The 20,003-nt window shown below is 30.1% G+C and overlaps 2 protein-coding genes and 1 long non-coding RNA gene across 3 annotated transcripts; 1 reads left to right on the top strand and 2 right to left on the bottom strand.

Moving 5' to 3' along the window:
• Positions 1–2,641: 2,641 nt before the first annotated feature.
• LOC101264095 (uncharacterized) lies at positions 2,642–3,258 on the bottom strand. The gene is made up of 2 exons (XM_069292606.1): positions 2,743–3,258; positions 2,642–2,647 (listed from the first exon to the last, which is right to left on the bottom strand). The coding sequence occupies exons 1-2, from the start codon at positions 3,256–3,258 to the stop codon at positions 2,642–2,644; spliced, it is 522 nt and encodes a 173-aa protein (XP_069148707.1).
• Positions 3,259–8,070: 4,812 nt separating this feature from the next.
• On the bottom strand, positions 8,071–10,213 carry LOC101264403 (uncharacterized). Its single transcript, XR_011213365.1, has 4 exons — positions 9,965–10,213; positions 9,783–9,888; positions 8,721–8,993; positions 8,071–8,235 (listed from the first exon to the last, which is right to left on the bottom strand). It is a non-coding gene; the product is annotated as an uncharacterized lncRNA (long non-coding RNA).
• A 2,948-nt stretch (positions 10,214–13,161) lies between these two features.
• LOC101264702 (mediator of RNA polymerase II transcription subunit 17) lies at positions 13,162–18,206 on the top strand. Its single transcript, XM_004251523.5, has 8 exons — positions 13,162–13,359; positions 13,459–13,678; positions 15,127–15,240; positions 15,408–15,493; positions 15,616–16,000; positions 16,110–16,571; positions 16,655–16,966; positions 17,705–18,206. Exons 1-8 carry the CDS (start codon positions 13,271–13,273, stop codon positions 18,026–18,028), a joined length of 1,992 nt encoding a protein of 663 aa, XP_004251571.1. The 5' UTR covers positions 13,162–13,270; the 3' UTR covers positions 18,029–18,206.
• The last annotated feature ends 1,797 nt before the right edge of the window (positions 18,207–20,003 follow it).

The following is a 20,003-nucleotide window of genomic DNA, read 5'->3' on the forward strand; positions in this document are numbered from 1 at the left end:
ATCCTTTTTTCATTCATTTTTCATGTAATTTTAAGGGAAAATGCACAAGTACCCCCTCAACCTATATGCCCGAAATCCCAGAGACACACTTATACTATACTAAGGTCCTATTTACCCCCTGAACTTATTTTATAAGTAATTTTCTACCCCTTTTTAGCTTACGTGGCACTAGTTTGAAAAAAAAAGTCAACCATCGTTGGGCCCACATGATAGTGTCACGTAGGCTAAAAGGGGGTAAAAAAGTTATTAATTAAATAAGTTCAGGGGGGTAATAGGACCTTAGTATAGTATAAGTGTGTCTCTGAGATTTCGGGCATAGGTTGAGGGGGTACTTGGACATTATCCCTAATTTTAATAAAACATATTATTAGTTTAAATATGTTTCTTCTCAATTGAATATGCTAGAAGCGACATTTGTTGGAGACTTCCGCGTCTAGTAATGTAGAATGAAACTCAAATACGAGACATAATCAATATTTTGGTCACTTTGATATTAGATTGACCCAAAAATCTATTCATTTAATTGGTTAAGAAAAAGGTAAAAATAATTAATCTCCAACTTAGAAATAATTAATCTCCAACTTCTTTTCTTCACTAAAAGGCAAATCATGTGCACTCACACCTTCCAATCATTTTTAGTTTCCATGAGCAACAGTGTCTAAAATTTAACTTTAAAGAACTTCTTGTAGAAAGTAATGAAATTTTCCAGAATAACTTTTGTTGATAGTCACGTTAACTACTCATTTTTTCGTAAAATTTCTTAATTTTTTGACAATATCCTCACAAAAGGATGAAAGTTGTTCACTTACAAATACTTAAAAGATGTTTTCTGCTAAAAATAATACTTTAAGGATGTAGTTTAAAAAAAATTCTGCTAAAAATTAATACTTTAAGGATGTAGTTTATATTTGGAGTATAGTTGAAGTATGCTTTTTGCCAAAAACTCTGCGTTTTAATATATAGATGGTGATAGGTCAAATAGGAGAAGGAAACAACTAATAATTAAGATATAAAATTCGCGAAAAAAATAATAGTTCAAATATGTTTTTAACTATTAACTTTATCAATGTTCTTTATTTTTGTTGCAATAACATAATTACTAGTATTTATTTTTTAGCAATATGATAGTTCTATAAAAATTCTTTTACATTATCTATATATAAAACTTAGTTGGTAAATAGCACTTTTAATTACTATTGATATCTAACTAACTGAAATATACACTTTTAATTACTTTGCTTGTGATATTTATAAATTTACCATATATCTATTAACGGTTCAATCGCTAAACAATAACAACATTATATTTAGTTTAATTTTAAAAGTGAGGTTTAAAATAAAATAATGTATACACGAATCATATCGCTACCTTGAACCCTATTACTTAATATACAAATATATTTAATTAATGTATTGTTACTCCATAATTGTCATCTACTTTATGATCAATATATAATTAATTCTTACAATTAGCAACTATTTGGCTTTTGCTATTCACATGGGATGACTAAGAAGTGAATAATAATTGACAATTAGCCACATGATTAGAGATACATTTTGCTATTATTAACATGTAATTTTTACAATTATCAGTTGTCTCAGATCTGATTGACAGGTTTGCAAAAATGTGTTAATTTGTCTTACAATTACATGTGCCATAAAAATAAATATATGAGTAAAGGTTATTTTATTAAAATTATCTTTTATTGTTTTTCCTCAAAATGGGTAATAACTATTGAAAAAAACATTTTAGGAAATTGTATAGATAAATTTCTTATAGTAAAAAAAATATATTTTATGCCATAGATATTTGGATAAATAATAATAAATGCAAAAAAGGATATGTATAATGAACAAATGGAGACAGACAGAATGAGAAACTTCTTTAAGCTATACCATATGTGGTTGAGGTTTTTTCTAGGTACATTTGACTTAATATAATTTCAATGTTTAGAGTATCGAAAATATATATCGATAATATAAAAAAAATTATAGATATATTTTAATCGATTACAACATATTATTAACATGTTATGGGTTACCAAATTAGAATTAGGATCGATAATTATGTTATTTTTGTAAGTTATCTAATGGCAAAAAAAGATCATAACCTATTCGTGTATACAAGTTAAACTTTCTTAAATTGCATAAAATTTTAAAAAATGAAATCGTGTGAAAATATGAGGTGATATGTATAGTGGTGGAGTTAATATTGTTTAGGGTGTCGATTAATACTTTTTTATCGAAATATTATATCATGTAAATAGGTTAAAAAAAAGATATATATATATATATATATATATATATATATATATATATATATATATTGTGTATATTGAATTCTATTAATTTAACTTTTTTATGTATTTATTTTCTTGACTTTTTTTTTTTTGAATACTCTGACTTCGAATGATTATCCTTAGCAAAATTTAAAGGTAAAAAGATAGGAAAAGCACATACTCATTCCATCTCAAATTATTTGTCCTAGTTTTTATAAATAGTTATTTTAAATTATCTTTCATTTTACAACTTTAAGACAAAATTAATTAAGTTTTTTCATTTTATCGATCCTTATTAGAGGTAATAGTTCTTGAACACTATAAACATCTCAACAGCGTAGATATTTAATGAGGAGATTAAACTATATCTTGAAGACATGAATAACGATAAAATTAGTTTTAAAAGATTCTTATGTAAAAGATAAATACGACAGATAATTTGAGACGGAGAACGAAGGTGTACCTTTTTCATGTTATAGGCCATATGTTTGGAACTAAATTTCTCCAAGCTATCATAAGTAGTTCTTGCACATTTAAAAGCATGAACTTGCATAAATCCTGGCATGTCTGTGACCAATACTTTAACTTGAAGAATTGCAGCCATTGATGCCACATTTAATTCAACATGTGTCAATGATTTTCTTGTTCCAATAACACAAGAAGCTGATTTTCTTGATTCAATAATTGGATTTTTTGATAATTCAATTTCTTTATTAACAATAACTTGTCCTTCAATTGATGAAACTGATTTTCTTGTTGTTTCTCCTTTTGTTGTTGTGATGACAACATTGTTATTTTGATGATGATTTTCGCGATACGTTTTTGATCTTCTAAGGGGCCATCCTTTTGATATACCTTTTTTAAACATGGTTGATAAGTCTGGTTCTGGTTTTGGCTTTGGCTTTGGGTTTCCGGTGTCTAAGTTGTATACATACATGGATCCTTTGTTTTGCTTCTCTCCCACTATTCTTGTTGCCATTTTTCTTTTGAGGTGTGTTGAGTTTTGTTGAATGGTATTTTGGTGGGATGAGAGAACTCATGTATATAAATCTTGGGTGAGGGGGTTTGGGGTGGGGTGGGGTGGAGTGGGGGTTGGGAGGGGGTTATTTGTTGGTTAGGGTCAAAGGGAAATACATTATTTCAAGAACATCTTGGTTAGGTCGGTTCAGTACATAAAGTATCACATATTGATATAATTTAGCAGGTGTCATATTTCAGAGCATGTAATGTAAAGTTATACACAGTCTATCATATTATAAGTATTGGTCTCAGCATCTATTTTTATAATTTGAACGCATAACATTTAAATCACACAAAGATCTAAAATAAATAAAAATTAAGAATCTCATTAAAATAAAACAAAAATAAAATAGTAAAATTAATTAATCTATTAATAATTTTTTAATTATAGTATAAAGTAGAAAATGCTTACAAAATTAATATAATTTCTTAATTATCATGTAAAACAAAAAATATTCATCTCATATGAAATGAAGAAAATAATATTTACTAAAGATATATAAATAAATAAATAGAGTGCAATTGGCAAAATGGAATGATTGAGGGAATTAATAATTCTGTCTTGGAAAGGGTGTTTCAAGGATTACAAAAGAAATAATATGTCAAATTAAAAATGCTTACAATATTAAAAGCTTTTAAGTTTTGGATGATAAATTTATGGATTTGTGATTGATTCTAACTTTAAAAAAAAAGAGTCAAGTTTATCAAACACGTAAATAAATTAAAAAATGCTCATAAATTTATCTTTTTTTTTTGAAATAGTAAATTCAAAATAAATATAATTTTATTAAGTATTTATATAATTACAGTAAAACAGATCAAATTATTTATAGAATTCATTTTGAGTTCGTTTCTAATCAAAATCTGAAAAGCTAGCTCATAAAAAGAATAAATATTAGGGTCAAATATGGTTTGATTAGATAGTAGGTAAAGGGTTAATCAAAAGTAGCAAACCATGTGTTATTGCCTATAATTTTGGATAATAAAATGGTGGTATTGTTTAAACAAGATTTGATGTATTTTTGACTTTATTATAATTAGTCATTAGGGGGCAATATTTGTTTTTTTTTCCTAACAAAATACAGACCCCTACCTTCCCACCGCCACTCTAAACTATTGCTCATGGGTCCACATAATTATTTTTTCCGCTCGGTATCTGATACACGTATTATAATATATGAAATTTATTTTTAAAAAAAATATTTTTAAAATAATTTTTATTATTTTATGACTTTAATTCAAAAGTCCTAATTAAAAATGAAGAAAATCTCAATCATTTAGTACTTTATTTTTGTTTTCTCTATTTGTTTGTTTGTAAATTGATTGAATGGAAGATTGAATTCATTTCTTTATATTTTATTCTTCTTCCATTAATAGTCATGGTGGAATGAATTTTAAAAAGTTATTTTTAATTATAAATATTGAGTTTTTTAGTTTTAAATGTATGAAAAGATGGGATAATTTACAAAATAATAGACTTTAGAAATAGGTGATCGCGAACTTTTGACTATGCTTGCTTCATGAGCATAAAATCAAGATCAACAATTTTTGTATATCCTTGGAATATTGCTTATGGAGCAAGTGAAAATTAAAAGTTCAAGATCAGTCATTAGATATAATTAAATTTGGTACTAATTAACGCCCCTCTTTTTAATAATTTTATGCAACACAAATTTAAATTAATTAAAATTTCTAAGTAAGTGATATTGAAACATCGAATAAGAAATTTAAAAAATAATATCTTTATTTTCTATTCAAATTAACAAATAGGTATGTAGCTAATATAGTTAATAACCAATGGAGAGGACAATAATATATGGGAGGAATGGCAAATAGGTGAAAAAAAATTCAAGCTCCATGTTGAGTTATTAGCAAACAAAGAGGAAAACTATTAATAGAACATGTGATGTTTTTCATCTCTACTTTTTTAATTAGGAATATTTTATAACTTAGAATTTTCTTATTAAAGATCAATTTTTATATATCAACCATGTGAAAAAATATTTACATTTTTTAAAAATATTATGCTCTTTATTTCAGGTTGATTTTACTTTCTTTACATCAATCGTGAAAAAATAATTTTACATTCTCATATTATCAACTTTTTGTATAGATAATTTATTTTATAATTCTTTATTCACTTATCTAATTAACTTAAATTTATTCACGTAAAATTTATCAAACAAGAAACAATCTTTATTTCAAAATCAAAACCTCTGATTAAGATCGAAGAAATCAAATACATATCATTGATATCAACTTCTTTGCTCCCTCCTCATCCCCATTCCTCTCAAAGCACTCAAAGAAAGAAAAGCAAATAAAAACAAAAACATTAAATAGTCATCAATATGTAGAACTAACTTTATTCCCACAATTTATCATCTCAATTATTTTCCATCTCTTTCAGTGACATTTATTGAAGGGTTGAGAAGACAAGTGAATTTAAGATAAATTGTTTTTTTTTTTTACATGAATTGTACCCTTTGATGTCAAACTCTTTTGAGAAAGACATTAATGTTGTTAGTTCTCACATGTTAGGTTAGACAAAATTCACACTGTTTAAAACTTATCCTCACTTGTTTTTTCCTTGAATTAAATTTTGTTTGACTCAAGTGAAGGACCACTTTTTTAAACTAAAGTTTCAATATGTTGATTCTAGTTTATTACAAGTATGTTTTTCTATGATAATGATGAATTGATATCAACCAGGGTTCTCCTAAAATGGTAAGTATTCTTTCATTCTTAATCAGAGGCCTCGAATTCGAATCTTGCAAGTTGAAGTCAACAATGACACTAGGATTTAGGAAGGACATTATGTGAGGGCATTTTATTAGAAAGCTAGAAATAAAGGTTCTTTCCACTACTAATTCAATGTGATTTCTATGAAAATTCGCCCTATACATAATATAATAATAGTGTGGAGAATGACAAGCTTAGAAGATGTATCTTCCGGTTCGAAAAATGAGTTTTTTTCCTTTTATCGATATCTATTTTTATGTTTTTCTTCCAAAAACTTACAAGATACAATTTTTCCAGAGAGTTCGACTCTATAATAGAAAAAGACGATTATGTATGAGTCGACTGAGAGAAAAACAAGCTTAACACGTCTTTCTTTATTTTTCTCTAATGTCTTTGTTGAGTTGATTGTTGACATCATTCGCTCCTTTTTCTTTTCACTGTCTACTTTCTCACTGATTTAATCAAAATATTTATGAAAAAAACTACTGAATATTTTAATCCTTTTAAAAAAAAGTAGGATTAGGCTATTCATTGCAAAGTTATTGGGAAGATTTTACAATATTTGGCACATAATGACATAGTATCCTCATTGTCCATTTTGGGCCCTTTGAACCAAGCATATTGGCCTGTTATAGGGATATATCACCAATTGTGCTATTTTCCACAGACCAAATGGGGTTTAGGTTTAGCAAATTCTTTTAAAATTAGTGAGGGATGAAAGAGTAGGGACTAGTATACTTGGTATGATAATGAGTGTCACAATTGTATGTTTGGCATGAAAGTGATAGTCACAATTGTGTATTTGGTATGAAAATGATGTGTCACAATTGTATAAGTTTTTCATTCTCTTTATAAAATTTTTATTTTTATAAAACGATAATATTAGATCGATAATAAAAGCGACTTATCTGTCAACTTTTTCACTATAAACCTAAATAAACACTCTCCATTACAAGGTTGCGACTTGCGAAAGTAGAAGTAGAGGTCATAGTTTGAAGTTTATGGTTTTGAAATTCTAATTCTTTAAAATTATTCGTTCTAAATTAATAATAATTTGTATATATATTCAGTGAAATTCTTGACAAATACAAAATTTAGATTGCTGCTTAGTTTGATCGAACTCGTAATCAAATACATTGGCTCCACCCTTGTGCCACACCTCTAGATTAAAATTGATTAGTGCTTATCTATACACTTGATACTTTTCATAATTCATTGTCTAAGCAAAGGATCGTTTCGTAACTCGATTATTTTACCATGTCATTGATAACTATATTTATTAACTAACACAAATATCAAATAACTCTACCATTGATATTTGTGCAGATAATACACCTACTCGTTGTGTATCTAATTTGAGATTTGAATCAACGGCGAATTCAGAAAGCGAATAACATATTTACATGAACTTAATAACTATTTTCTCTATATACTTCTAGATATTTAACTGAAAATTCAATTTGTCATTATAATAGTAATAACTTGTCATTGCTATATATAAAAATGAATAATAAATTTCAAATTCTATTTATTTAAACATTAGTTTTTTTATACAATTGATTGGCCACATATGTAGCCACACCTTTTGGATGTTATCTTTGTGTCATAATTCCTTAATATACCTTATAAATCCAATTTGTTACTTGTTTCTTGTGGCCCTTTGGTATTAATTCAATTAATGGTAAGCATTCCTAAAAGCAAAATACAAAAAGATTGAGACATGAAGGTAGCAACTAGTAGTTAGAAATTGATATTACACAAATTATTGTAAGATTTTTATTAATTGTCACAATGTACATCAATTGATGTGATGTGAAATGCATTATTTAAAATAGACATCTAATTACATTTTTCTTGTGTGGACAATTGCTATTGCCATATTTTTGCTAATATAATAGTTCATCGATCTAAATTTGAGTACTTAGTATTTTATATCATTATTTGACGATAATGATAATATTGAGAAATTTTTTTATATACATATAAGACAATCGGCCATTTAAATACGTTTATATATAATAATATATATGCGTTACCTTGAAAAAACACGTAGATTATTGAAATTTTTAACACTTTCAAATGTAAAACAAAAACAAGACCAAAAAATAATTGCACTCACTTACTATGATACATAAAAATACAAAAAAAGGTTAACACCAACCGCGAATCCGATACGAAGGAAAATATTTTCATGCTCCTGCAAAATGTCAAATAAAGAAAAAGGTCAAACTTCTTTTTTGTATCGATCGAAATAGAATAACTTTACCTTTACCTTTAAAATTTTATCTTATACATTATTTTGTCATTTTAAAAATTAAGATATATTTTTGTTTCCCTATTTTTATTCTTGACCCTTAACGGAGCTCCAACATGATTAATAATTTTAAATCATCATTAAAATTTGAGAGATAAATATCTTGAAATGTTTGTAGTAATAGTATCGACTAGTCACTTTTCAGTCTTGTAATTAAAAATATATTATCACGAAGTTAAACTCCAATAATCATATCTTTCAATTACTATAAGGTGAAAAGTGACTATTTGTGATTTTTATATAAAAAAATTTAGACATGTGAGTCCACTCATTTTGTGTTAAGAGTACATAAATTGACCAAAAATATAATAAAAGGCAAAATTGAGCAACTTCGAATTATATATATATAATGAGAGGTAAATTTGAACCTTTTTGAACGATTTTTTTTCCAACTAGACCATTTGTTGAATTTTGTTCTGCTGCATGGTGCAGTGGAGAGTTGAGCATGGCCGGAGAACTGTTTCACCACCGGAAAGTGGAATTACCGGCAAGTTATCGCAGTTACAGATCTCGATCATCGTGCCATCGGGATCGTGAAAAAATATTTGATCAACGTAGATGTTACCTTCTTCAACTCTGCACTTGATATACTCTGTTTCCATCTCTTTTAGCCTATTTTCTACCATTGTCATGCTCTCGCACTACAATCAACAAAAATATCGACTCGTTACACTAAGTTTTCGTTACGGGGAAAAATCAAATCATATTTGATCTATCGACTATGTATAACCCTTTTTTAAATATACTATTTGTGTATAACAAAAATTTAATACATCAGACTTGTGATATTTTGCTAATAAAAAGTATGTAGTAATTAGAAAGTAAGTAATTTATTATGGTTTAATTAACACAAAAATATGGTTCTCATATTGAGATTTGGTAACAAATTAGGGAACATGACAATCATATGGTATGTTCCAATAAGCCAATAAGGTAATTAATTAATACTCCCTTTATTTTGATTAATATTTATGAATTTACTTTTTTGGGGCCAATTTAAAATGATGTATATATAGTAATAATATGTACATAAACATCATCTATATAAAATTCTACATATGTCACTGTTTTGATGTATTCAGTTATATCTGCGAAAAATTCTACATATACTACTGATATATGAGATATAATATATAAATATGATTTTTTACTTGGCTTCAACGGATAACTATGCCCTTCAATTTTGAAAGTCCATAAGTAGGCCTTTAAATTTGTATAACGTTAAAAAAGTAAACACACGTGTTCTACATGTCACCCTACATGAAAATTTTACGTCATACCTGACGTTCTGCGTGTATTATGTCAGATAGGACACAAGGTGTTATGAATCAAATAAAATTGATATGCGTACACTCAATCCGATTTAGACCTGATTATTTACGTGACCATACTGAATATGCTGCTGTTGTTAGAGATGGAAAGTTGTATACCTGAAAGGAAATGTGATTATCCTTAGGATTAATGATATTAATCTTAGGCATATTGTTTGGATCCTCAGATTGCAAAAGATGTATGCCAATTCCATAATTAAACAACCTGAAAAATGTCATAATTAATATTTAATCAATATGTTTAATTAGTATCTTAATTAAATAATTAAATTAGTACTCACCAAGCTCCATCAAAATTAAAAGAACCAGGTCTTCTAATTGGAAAAAATCCAAGAATATTTTGGTAAAAATCAAGAGATTTTTCAAGTGATCTACAGACTATTGATATGTGATTTAATGACTTTAAATGCAATGGATTTTCCATAATATTATTCCAATAAATATGAAATTAATAAACAAATTAAAGACAAGAAAAAATGAAGAAAATACAAACTTTTAAGGGAAGAAAGAAATTAAAGAATTAATTGCAAAGTAGAGTAGTAATGGAGTAGTTATTTATAGAAAAAAAATAATCTTTGAAATGATATTAAAAATATAATAAAATTAGTGACAATTGGTTGTAAAACAAGTAGATACCACGTGGTGATAGTTTTAGTTTAATATTCAAAAAAGACATGCAATAACTTTGCCCTTTCGTTATATTCTCGATATTCGTTTCGAAGCTCGATAAATTTAATTTTTCATTCAAAAGTTTATACAATAAAACATATTTTTCATCAAAGATGATATTTCAAAAACTAAAATAAATTATAATATAATAATAATACTATTCTATTCTTGATTAAAAATTTCAAATTTAAATTTAAATACTAAAATATTTTTATAGCGTCACCCCAAAACAGACTCAAACAGAAAGTTGTTCTCATTTCATGTGTTTGTTACTATGATTTTATAATTTTTATATCTAGTGAACCTTCTCGTATTTCATTAATTGTATGCTTAATCAGCTTGAATAATTAGGACCATTCATTTATTAAACAAAATATTAGTGTTCCCATTCAGATTTAGTTTAGTGAGAATTAATATATTTTAAAACAGTTGTATTTCAAATATATACATATATATATATATATGTATGTATAAGACTAATATTTTATAACAGTTTAGACTGTTATAAAGAAATGATCTGTCATGATCGTTTATAATTAAAAAAAGTGATCTTTTTTAGAATTTTTATGTTTAAAAATAAAAGTTTCTTATAAAAAATATAATACTAATTTTAAAAAAAATAAATAAAAGGACTATAAAATAAAATATTCATGTTATCACCTAAATAAAAATTAATATATTCTCAAATCTCAGATATCCATTATCATCATCCCATGTGAATCTCTAGATTAATTATATTTAAGCAATGCATTTGGACAAAATTAATAGGGGGAAATCATGTAACAAATTGAGGTGATTTGGACCAAATAAGGTTGTTGAATGCCTTGAATCGGACCCGCTACAAACAGAAAGGACGGGGGTCTCGCTGCCCGGTCAGCGAGTCGGGGGGTCCAGGGGGGCAGAGACGCCCCCGGCCCGACGGTATACAATGTTGTTGTATTGGGCCCTTAATTTTCTGTTGATTCTGTATGTTGGGCCCAAGCCTTTTAGGGCGTAGCTTAGCACTATATATAGACGCTATGTCAAACCCTATTCTGTAATTCTGTTTTTGCCTCTCCATAATAAAACTGCTCCCTCTCTTCCCGTGGACGCAGCCAATTTATTGGTGAACCACGTAAATCTGTTGTCTTGTTTTTCGCGTTTATATTTTCTCGTATTATCTCAAATTCCGCACAACAAAGGTATTTTATAGTATCATTATTGTTTAAATTTTTATTTCATTTAAAAAAAGGTTTTTATAAAACTCATCAAATAAAAATGACACGTAATCATGACAAGCTGGAATTTTTATATAATAGGTGACGTGGCAATTGGCAAATTGCCATAATACCAACCACTACTATAAACACATCATCAAAATATTAAACTTGTATATTTTGTTATTTTGTTTTTATACTATACTTCTTTTAGTAGCCTAAGGGCACTAAAATAATTAAGAATTACTAGCAATAATGTCTTTTTGATTCATTGAGGAGGTGTATCAACTTCGATCGATGACGAATTTAGAATTTAATTATTATAAACTATAAGTTGAGAGAAGGAGATTTAAATTGTATATTTAATTATATTTATAGTTGAAATTAATTAAACATATCAATGATTTAAATTTAATTGCTTCAAACTTTTAGATTTTTTTAAATAAAAAATTTATTGTTCTTTTGTATTATGAAATTATATAAATATGAAATTAATTGATTTTCTTAGTTAAATTTTACATGTATATTAATGCATCGTCAAAAACAGAATTGAAATAAATCTATTGTCAAAGAATTGCATATGCTACTACAATGTTCAAAATCAAATCATTAAGTTTTATTGAATCTATGAACTCGTGATTAGACCGATCTGTTACTGTAAAAATAATCCTTAGCCGCCAAGAAAATAATGAAACTAAGATGTTTATTGTAATGTATATAAGTAAAATTTATTCACCAATCATATTTATTTGAGTTAATATATGTAATAATATTTTTAACTGTGTTATTTTCAGTATGAAAGTTATGCATGAATATAAGACGCATAACTTTTCTGTAGACCTAGTTACTATCGAAACTACAAGACGATTTGCTAACTATCGAACCTTTTTGAATATTTAATTGCATGATTTTCTTTTCAGATAGGTTGATCTTCAAATTTTACCTTTAATAATTGATAATTGCACGATTTTTCTTTTAAATAGGTTGATCTTTAATAATCAAACTTATACCTAGCGGTACATAAGTTCTTTAAGGGCACACGTGCTATAACTTATGAGATATTATGATTAAAAAAAATCTAAACTTACGTCCCACCAAAAAAGTTATTGATTTATCATAAGAGACAAAAATTGAAATCAAGTACAAATACGATAAAAGCGCAAATAACTCATTTTTTGACGAAAAAATTACATGAATTAATACATTTTAAAATATAATTACTGATTTTAGCTATATTTTTTGTTTATTACCATTTATAGCAATACTGTAATAAGTCTGTAATATGTATTAAAAGTGAATTATGTATGCAATATATATGAATTCTAATTGTTTTTGAAATATATTATGTTTGTTTGGTAAAAAATTGTCGCATTGTACTATAAGTGTATTAAAATGTGTTATAAGTGTATTATCTATCATTAAAACTTGTATTACATGTGAATAATAAATTGTTCTGTGTAATATGTATTAAACTTGTATTATAAATGAATTAAAAGTGATCAAGCGAGTACATTTACGTAAGTTTCCCTTTTTTGACCCACCAAACCAAACATGAAAGGGCCATAGTGTGGTTCGTAATAGGCCCATGATTTAAGCCCAGATCTTAATAGGCCCATACATTAAGCGAACCAAACCCCAATTATTTTCGACGGGTATTTTCCCCGATTTAGGGCACAATTCGGGATTTCTCCGACACTTCTTCCCGGAAAATCTCCCTGAAAAATGAACGGCAATCTGGAGATTTCCGTCGACAAGCTTCCGATCAAGCGTTTAGAGTATATTGAAGAACAAGGCGCTGAACGCTTCCCTTCGTACACTTTCTTTCTCTCTCTATATAAAAATGTAGAATTTCATGCATAATCAGTTTGTGAGCTGGATATTTACATTTAGATTTTTCGTAATTGTTGCAGTGATATAGGATACGATGAGAAAACGGTGAATTTGATTAGGAGAATTGATTTTGCGTGGGCAGTGGAAAGAGAAGAGCCAAGTAAGAAGCAGAAGAAAAGCAGTAGTGCTACTTCTTCAAAGGAGACAAGTAGCAGTCAGCCATGGCAATGGCAGAGTTTGGTGGAGAATTTGCGATTGGCTCATCAAGAGCTTCAAGTCATTATCGATCTCATTCACACTGTAAGTGTTAACATTAGAATTTTGGCTTATAATTTTAATGATTGAACTTAATGTCTATATAGTTTTGATAGAAAATAGTTCAAATTAAGTTTTAATTGTTCTGATATTTACATCTGGTCTGGTGTTTGTGTGGTGTCTGGTCAAAGACTAATGTGTGATAATTGTGAGATTTTGAGAATAATGAAGTTGAATAGAGAAAAAAGAATGGTGAGCAGGTTATAGGTTTGGGATTTTATTCTTTTTGAGTTGATGATTTCTAAATTAGTAATTTGTACTTAGTAAATGGATTGCATATGATACCTACAAAGTGGGCTAAAACTACTAGGTTCTGCTGAACCTGCTTCCCACACTCTAGCTCCGCCTTAATACGGAGGTTTAGTCAATGCCAACTAGTGTGCGATTGAGGTGTCGGTTGATTGATTGATTATTTGTTGGTACATGTTTAGTATGTCTTGTGCCTAGCTGGTTGTGTTCCATGCACTTACCATAAGAGGAAAACTTTGTGTTTTAGCCTGATAATGTGCTTGAAAGTGGAATACATTTGTCTTATGCTGTACTCATTATTGGCCAATTGAGTTTTTGTGGCATGCAGTTTTAGACTGAATGATACAGAGTAGTGTTTGCATCATGGATAAATGTTAATAAAATTTCATCTATGAGAATAGAGCACACTGGTTTTATTCCAATGTTGAGGTTTATCACGAGAGTGGGTTGGAACATTTTTATTTAGTTATCAATATTAGTAAGGTATGAATCTAATTCAGAAAATACAATAGAGAACTGTAAAATACACACATGTATGATCGTGAATGTACTTGAAAAGTGGTTAGAGAAAGAAGATCAAGACATCTTATTTACAACAGAGGAATTATTAACTACCTCTAAGTTGTTCCAGTAGGGAATTTCATGTGTGCGTGATAAAGAAAGGCCTTTTGGAAGGTGTAAAGTTGGATACACCACATATTGGATTTTTGAATTGAATCAACGTGGCTTTTCTAAATTGCAATAGCTACACGAGTATCAAGCTACTAAGCCACACTATGGAAGTCTGGGAAAGGGTGGTCGAGATGAGGATGAAGAGGGGTGTGTCAGAACCAATTCAGCTTGAAGCCATGAAAGGAGATTGTTTGAGCAGTATAGGGAGAAGGAGAGGGACTTGTACATGGTGTTCATTGACCTAGAAAAGGCATATGATAATGTCCCTAGCATATCATTTACTCCTCATTATCAGTATGATAGAGACAACTAAGGATTAAAAAATTTGACTTAAGCTTTCGGCATTAGTTATTTAAGTGGCATGAGATTCGTCAGTCCATTTGCTCCTTCAATCCCTTTTTGCCCCTTCTCCCTGGCATTTAAGACAGCACCTTTCTTAGGCATAAGATGAATAAATTAGCAGGAACTGTGGATTATGTATTGCATTGTTGACTCTGCTGTTCTGCATACAGGTGGAGGCAAACGATGCAGTGACAGTGGCTGGCATGACCAGGCCAAAGCAATTGCCCAACGAGCATCTGTCAGACCTTGCCGTGTCTATGGCAACCAAGCTGCAATGCTTCCGTGTATTTTACTTTATCCCTTCTGCAAGATGTTATGGTTGATGTATAAGTTTGAGTTAAACAAATAATCCACTGATTATCTTTAAGTCTAATGGTTTGTTGACAAAGTATAGTTATGCACTTCATTAGCAAAGCTGTATGTGTTTCGTAATTTGGCTTTTCTTTTGCAGCATTTGGGGAAATATTTTAAGCAATCTGCCAAAGCTTTGGAACAACAAGTGGCTAGAGAAGCAAGATTTTATGGTGCTCTTATCAGGTTTGTTCTTTGTGGCTACGAACAGTATTAGTACATTGTGAAAGATATGTGTGCAGTCATTTAGACTACCATGTCTTTGTGCCTTTCCTCAAAATTTTGGCTATTTCCTGATGAGCTGATAGATTGCAGCAAAATTGGAAGGTTAAATGGCATCGGATGGTTGCTGCTGCTTCTGGAAATGAAGGGTTTTACATTGATTTATTTGACACTTCATTATATGATCCAGCGGTTGCATTTCGCCCATCTTCTGCATCTGTGGTGCGTATTGAGCATGACCCAGCTGGGATGCTGGCTGTGAATTTACCGCCAAATTCCTGCCGGACTCTTCAATTTGAGTTTCTCGGTGCAAGTACACCTGCTGGTGTTATAAAACATAGCAGACTGAGACCAAAGGTGTCTTTTGAGGATTCTTCTGGAGAAACTAAGAGAGAAAAAAGTGATGATGAGCATGTGAGAGAAACTCATTCGACACTCCGTGAAGTTCACCGAGCAATCTTTGATGAGCAGGTATATTTCTAGGTTCCCTCCTTTCTCTTTTTAGTACCCTTTGAGTTTTTCTTATTCATTTTTGTGACCTACTTCTGTTTTCTGATTATTTTCTTGGTCCTTGTTGCAGGTGTTTGATTTGGTTAACCGTGAAGCATTTAATCCAGCTTTGGGTGCTGACGTGACAGGAATACAAGAAAACTTGTTACGTTTAAGTATAGGTCAAAGAGCTTCTCTGTCCATTTCACTTGTACCATCTGCTGACGATGGTCAGACAGCTAATGCTGTGGGTGATGAACATCCAGAAACTGCTATTGTGCCTTTTGAATCAGTTGATGCTTCAAAACAAGATGAAGGGAAACTTGACTTGAAAAAGTTGGGGTTTCCCAATCGAATTAGTTTTGAAATTTATTTGCAACAACTTTTTCATGAACATGTGTTTATAAAAGCCAAAAATAGATTATCATCTTTGGGCAAACCTGAAATATCTTCTCAACCTGTGAAAGATGGTCCCAACCTTTTGGGACATTTCTGCGTCTCTCTAGCTCATAGGATCTTCTCAAACAAAGTCCTCGCAGAGCTCGAAAGTCTGGTATGAACTTTTCTGTCTGGGTTTGTAAACTGCTAGCTAATGTAGCCATTATGTATCTGAAGAATTCCTTGTTTTGTCTGTAGGTTAGCAGGGTACCATATGTCCAATTAATATCGCATCCCACTTGGCATTCTCGAACATCATCATGGACGCTTTCCATGGATGTACCCGAGTCAATTCTCCATGCAGGAAGCCTGTCTCACTCATCTGACTATGTAAAGAATGTGAAATTTCACTTTCGTACAAAAGTCATGGTGCGTGATGATTGCATCAGTCTGGAAGGGGAAGGTGCTCCTAATATTGTTGGCCTCTTCAAAGGAAAGCCTGATAGTATTTGCCCTATGAACAGATATGATTGTGACTTGTCAGATCTTCCGATGGTTCTATTGCAGCAGGTCTGTGTCCTCATCCTCTTTACTATTGTGTTTTGATATGAAAATGGGTGACCATACTATGAAGAATCGTTCATTTTCTGGCCGGATAAACTTCTATTCATCCTAGAGCTGGTACTTCCTTAAAAAAGAAAGCCTATGATCCTAGACTTTTTTTATTTTTCCTGTGATTCAGTTGAACCATCCAAACTCTTTGAGTCTTTTTCTGTTGTATTGCGTGGGGTGATTTATGTGATACGAGTAGCATAGAAGGTTTTCAAACTGTTTGTGTTGCTGCCTAGGATAATTTGCTATCTTGTGGTCGGGGACCAAACTTCTGGTGGATAGCTGTGGTCATGATGGTGAGGGAGAATGTTGTTTTGTTACCATAGAAACAAATGTGAAGCCCCAGCCTCAGTCCTCACCCACCTCCAAATCACTGCTTTAGTTAGGCGCCTGTCACGAGTTTGAATCTTGTCGCAGAGTATAGAGGGGCAAACCTATTATCCTTTAGATTTCAAACCTTTTGCCAGTTGGCACTGGGGGATTGGGGAGACAAGGGAACATAATGTTCCGCACCATCATAGGGAATCTCAAAGCCCCAAGCTCCATTTTCTCAGTTATCACAGAAAGGGAAAAGCAAAAGCATCACATTTGTACCCTTCCTTTCGATAAACAAATCAATATACAATCTACGTTGGAAATCAATGTCACTTCCAATCTTGCAGCAACCTTATGTCAAGCTATTAATTTCTTCTTCAGGTTGCCAGCCAGGTGATACGATGGCTTCATGAAGAAGCCCTTATGGTTGGTATCAAAGCAAACCGGGATTTCTTATCCTTGTCATTTGAGCTAGAGCAAGGAGAAACACTCAGTCTCGTGGCACACGTAGACCCTGAAGATATTCAAGGATGTATTTCCTGGTGGTTGGTGATGGGCGATGGATTCTCTGAAGAAAACAAACTTCAAATGGACGTTAACAGTGGTGAATCCGAAACTAGGAAATTCTTAGGTTATTTATCTTTAGAAGTGTTATACTCAACCTTAATGGATATGGTTAGCGTTAGTAGTACTGCAGGCCATTGATTTGTCTCTACGTATCTGTATTTTTTTTTCTTCGTTTCTTCGAAGAATATTTATCTTGTACAAATTATGTAGCTGAGAATATCATACATCCAATAGCTCATAAGCTAAATCATTGTGGATTCAATTTTTTTTTAAAAAAGTAAATTGTTTGTTGGATTTATTCCATCATTTGGAGAAACTATAGGTTCTTGTGTATACACTTCTCCTCTAAGCAATGTCTATGTACATCTTAACATCTCCGAATTTAACTTGTACGATTTTTTAAAATTATACTGGGTATGTTATTGTTGTTGTTGTCCTACATTTCTTGGAAACCTACTTCATTGATACATTTGCAACTAAAAACAATATTTGTTGAGAAGAAATATTTTCAAAGTTTCTATTTTCAAGTAAAGTTTTTGTAGTTTAAATCATCAAAACATATAGAAAGAAACCTCTTATTTGTGGCTATGAAGAGTCGAGTGTGCATTTTAAATTATTAATTAGGTCACTTTAGTCTTGTCTTAATCCAAATTCATCATTCATTAAGACTTACCAATAAGAGATAAACCAAACAATTTGATCACAATAAATAACATAAACAATTTTTGACAAGACTAATAAACCACTAATAAGAGAAGCTTCATCAAACATGAACCCCACTAAAAAGGAAATATTTAACTTATACCCATTTGTAGTTATTATCATTATATTTATCCAAGTATACAAAGAATTTTTATATATTCAAGCTTTGTTTAACAATAATCTTTTAAATTAAGATAATATTTGTGGGGTTGTGGTTTTTGTTGGCTCAAGTAGACATTTGAAAAAAAAGTAACAAAAGGAGTGGAGTTGTGGGCAAGCAAAGCATGCTTACTTCGGACATTACTAATTGCCATGGCACAAAAGGCAATATGGTCCTACTATTTTAATATATTCACTATTGTTTCCACCCAAAAATAATACTATTTTTTTAAATTCGATATTTCGTATCCATATTAAGATTTTAATTAAAATTTAAATTTACGATATGCTAGCCACATTAAACGGTAAAAGGGGAACACTCCTTACGAAGAGTTTTTCCATATCGAGATTTGAAGTTGAGACATTGATTAAGAGTCGAGGAATCATTTTCAACTCATCGCAACTCTAAGCGGTACATATTAGCTTACCAAGATTTTCTCCATATCGAGATTTGAATTCGAGACTTTGATTAAGAGTGGAGGAATTATATATATCCAACTCATCGCAACCCTAGGCGGCCTATATCTAAATACATGTCTCATGTTAGTGTAACAAAATGTGTGTATGTTATTTATATCATAATTCATAAGGTTAGTTTCCGTTAGGACTTGGGAGTAGCCACATATAGTATATTGAATTTTAAGTTAATCTCAAGATGTTCATTTTATTTGTTTATTTATTTTATAAAAAATGGGTCTTTTTCTTAGGATGCACACAATTAGATATAATGCTTATAATTAGGTATATGTGTTTGCATACCCAAAATTGACTTAAAAGAAAATAAAAAGGTAAAATAGAATCAAAAAATATGATAGTAAAATTCTACTAGTAGTAATAATAATAACTATTATTTTCCGAGGGTCTAAAGTTATTGTCTTCAAATTGGAAGTGATATGTGCTTATCGTTCGAGAGTAGTTCTTTCTTTTGTGTTTTAGAGTTGAGCCGCATCCTACTCCATATTCTCCAATCTATATGGTAACTTGGTTGAGAACAAATTGTACGAGATAATCCATATTTTCTAATCTAAGGGATCATTTAGTTGGAAATAAGTTATTCGGGACTAATTATCTCGAAATAAGTATATAAATGATGTGATAAATAATCTTGAACTATCTAATACCTCAAACTAAATATAAAATAAAATAATCTCGCATTTTATCCTAAAATTATTATACTTTATATCTCACACCAAATGATTCCTAAGAATTTTATCCTCGATAAACTGCAAATATATAATGTGGATTTTTAACA

This window comes from Solanum lycopersicum, chromosome 12 (assembly GCF_036512215.1).
Source record: "Solanum lycopersicum chromosome 12, SLM_r2.1".
Classification (NCBI taxonomy): domain Eukaryota; kingdom Viridiplantae; phylum Streptophyta; class Magnoliopsida; order Solanales; family Solanaceae; genus Solanum; species Solanum lycopersicum.

Excerpts from the sequence above, each read along its gene's own strand:
- LOC101264095 (XM_069292606.1), bottom strand. The coding sequence starts at position 3,258 with ATGGCAACAAGAATAGTGGGAGAGAAGCAAAACAAAGGATCCATGTAT.
- LOC101264702 (XM_004251523.5), top strand. The coding sequence starts at position 13,271 with ATGAACGGCAATCTGGAGATTTCCGTCGACAAGCTTCCGATCAAGCGT. Across the intron at positions 13,360-13,458 it reads GGCGCTGAACGCTTCCCTTC|TGATATAGGATACGATGAGA; the intron begins GTACACTTTCTT and ends TAATTGTTGCAG. Across the intron at positions 13,679-15,126 it reads TTATCGATCTCATTCACACT|GTGGAGGCAAACGATGCAGT; the intron begins GTAAGTGTTAAC and ends TTCTGCATACAG.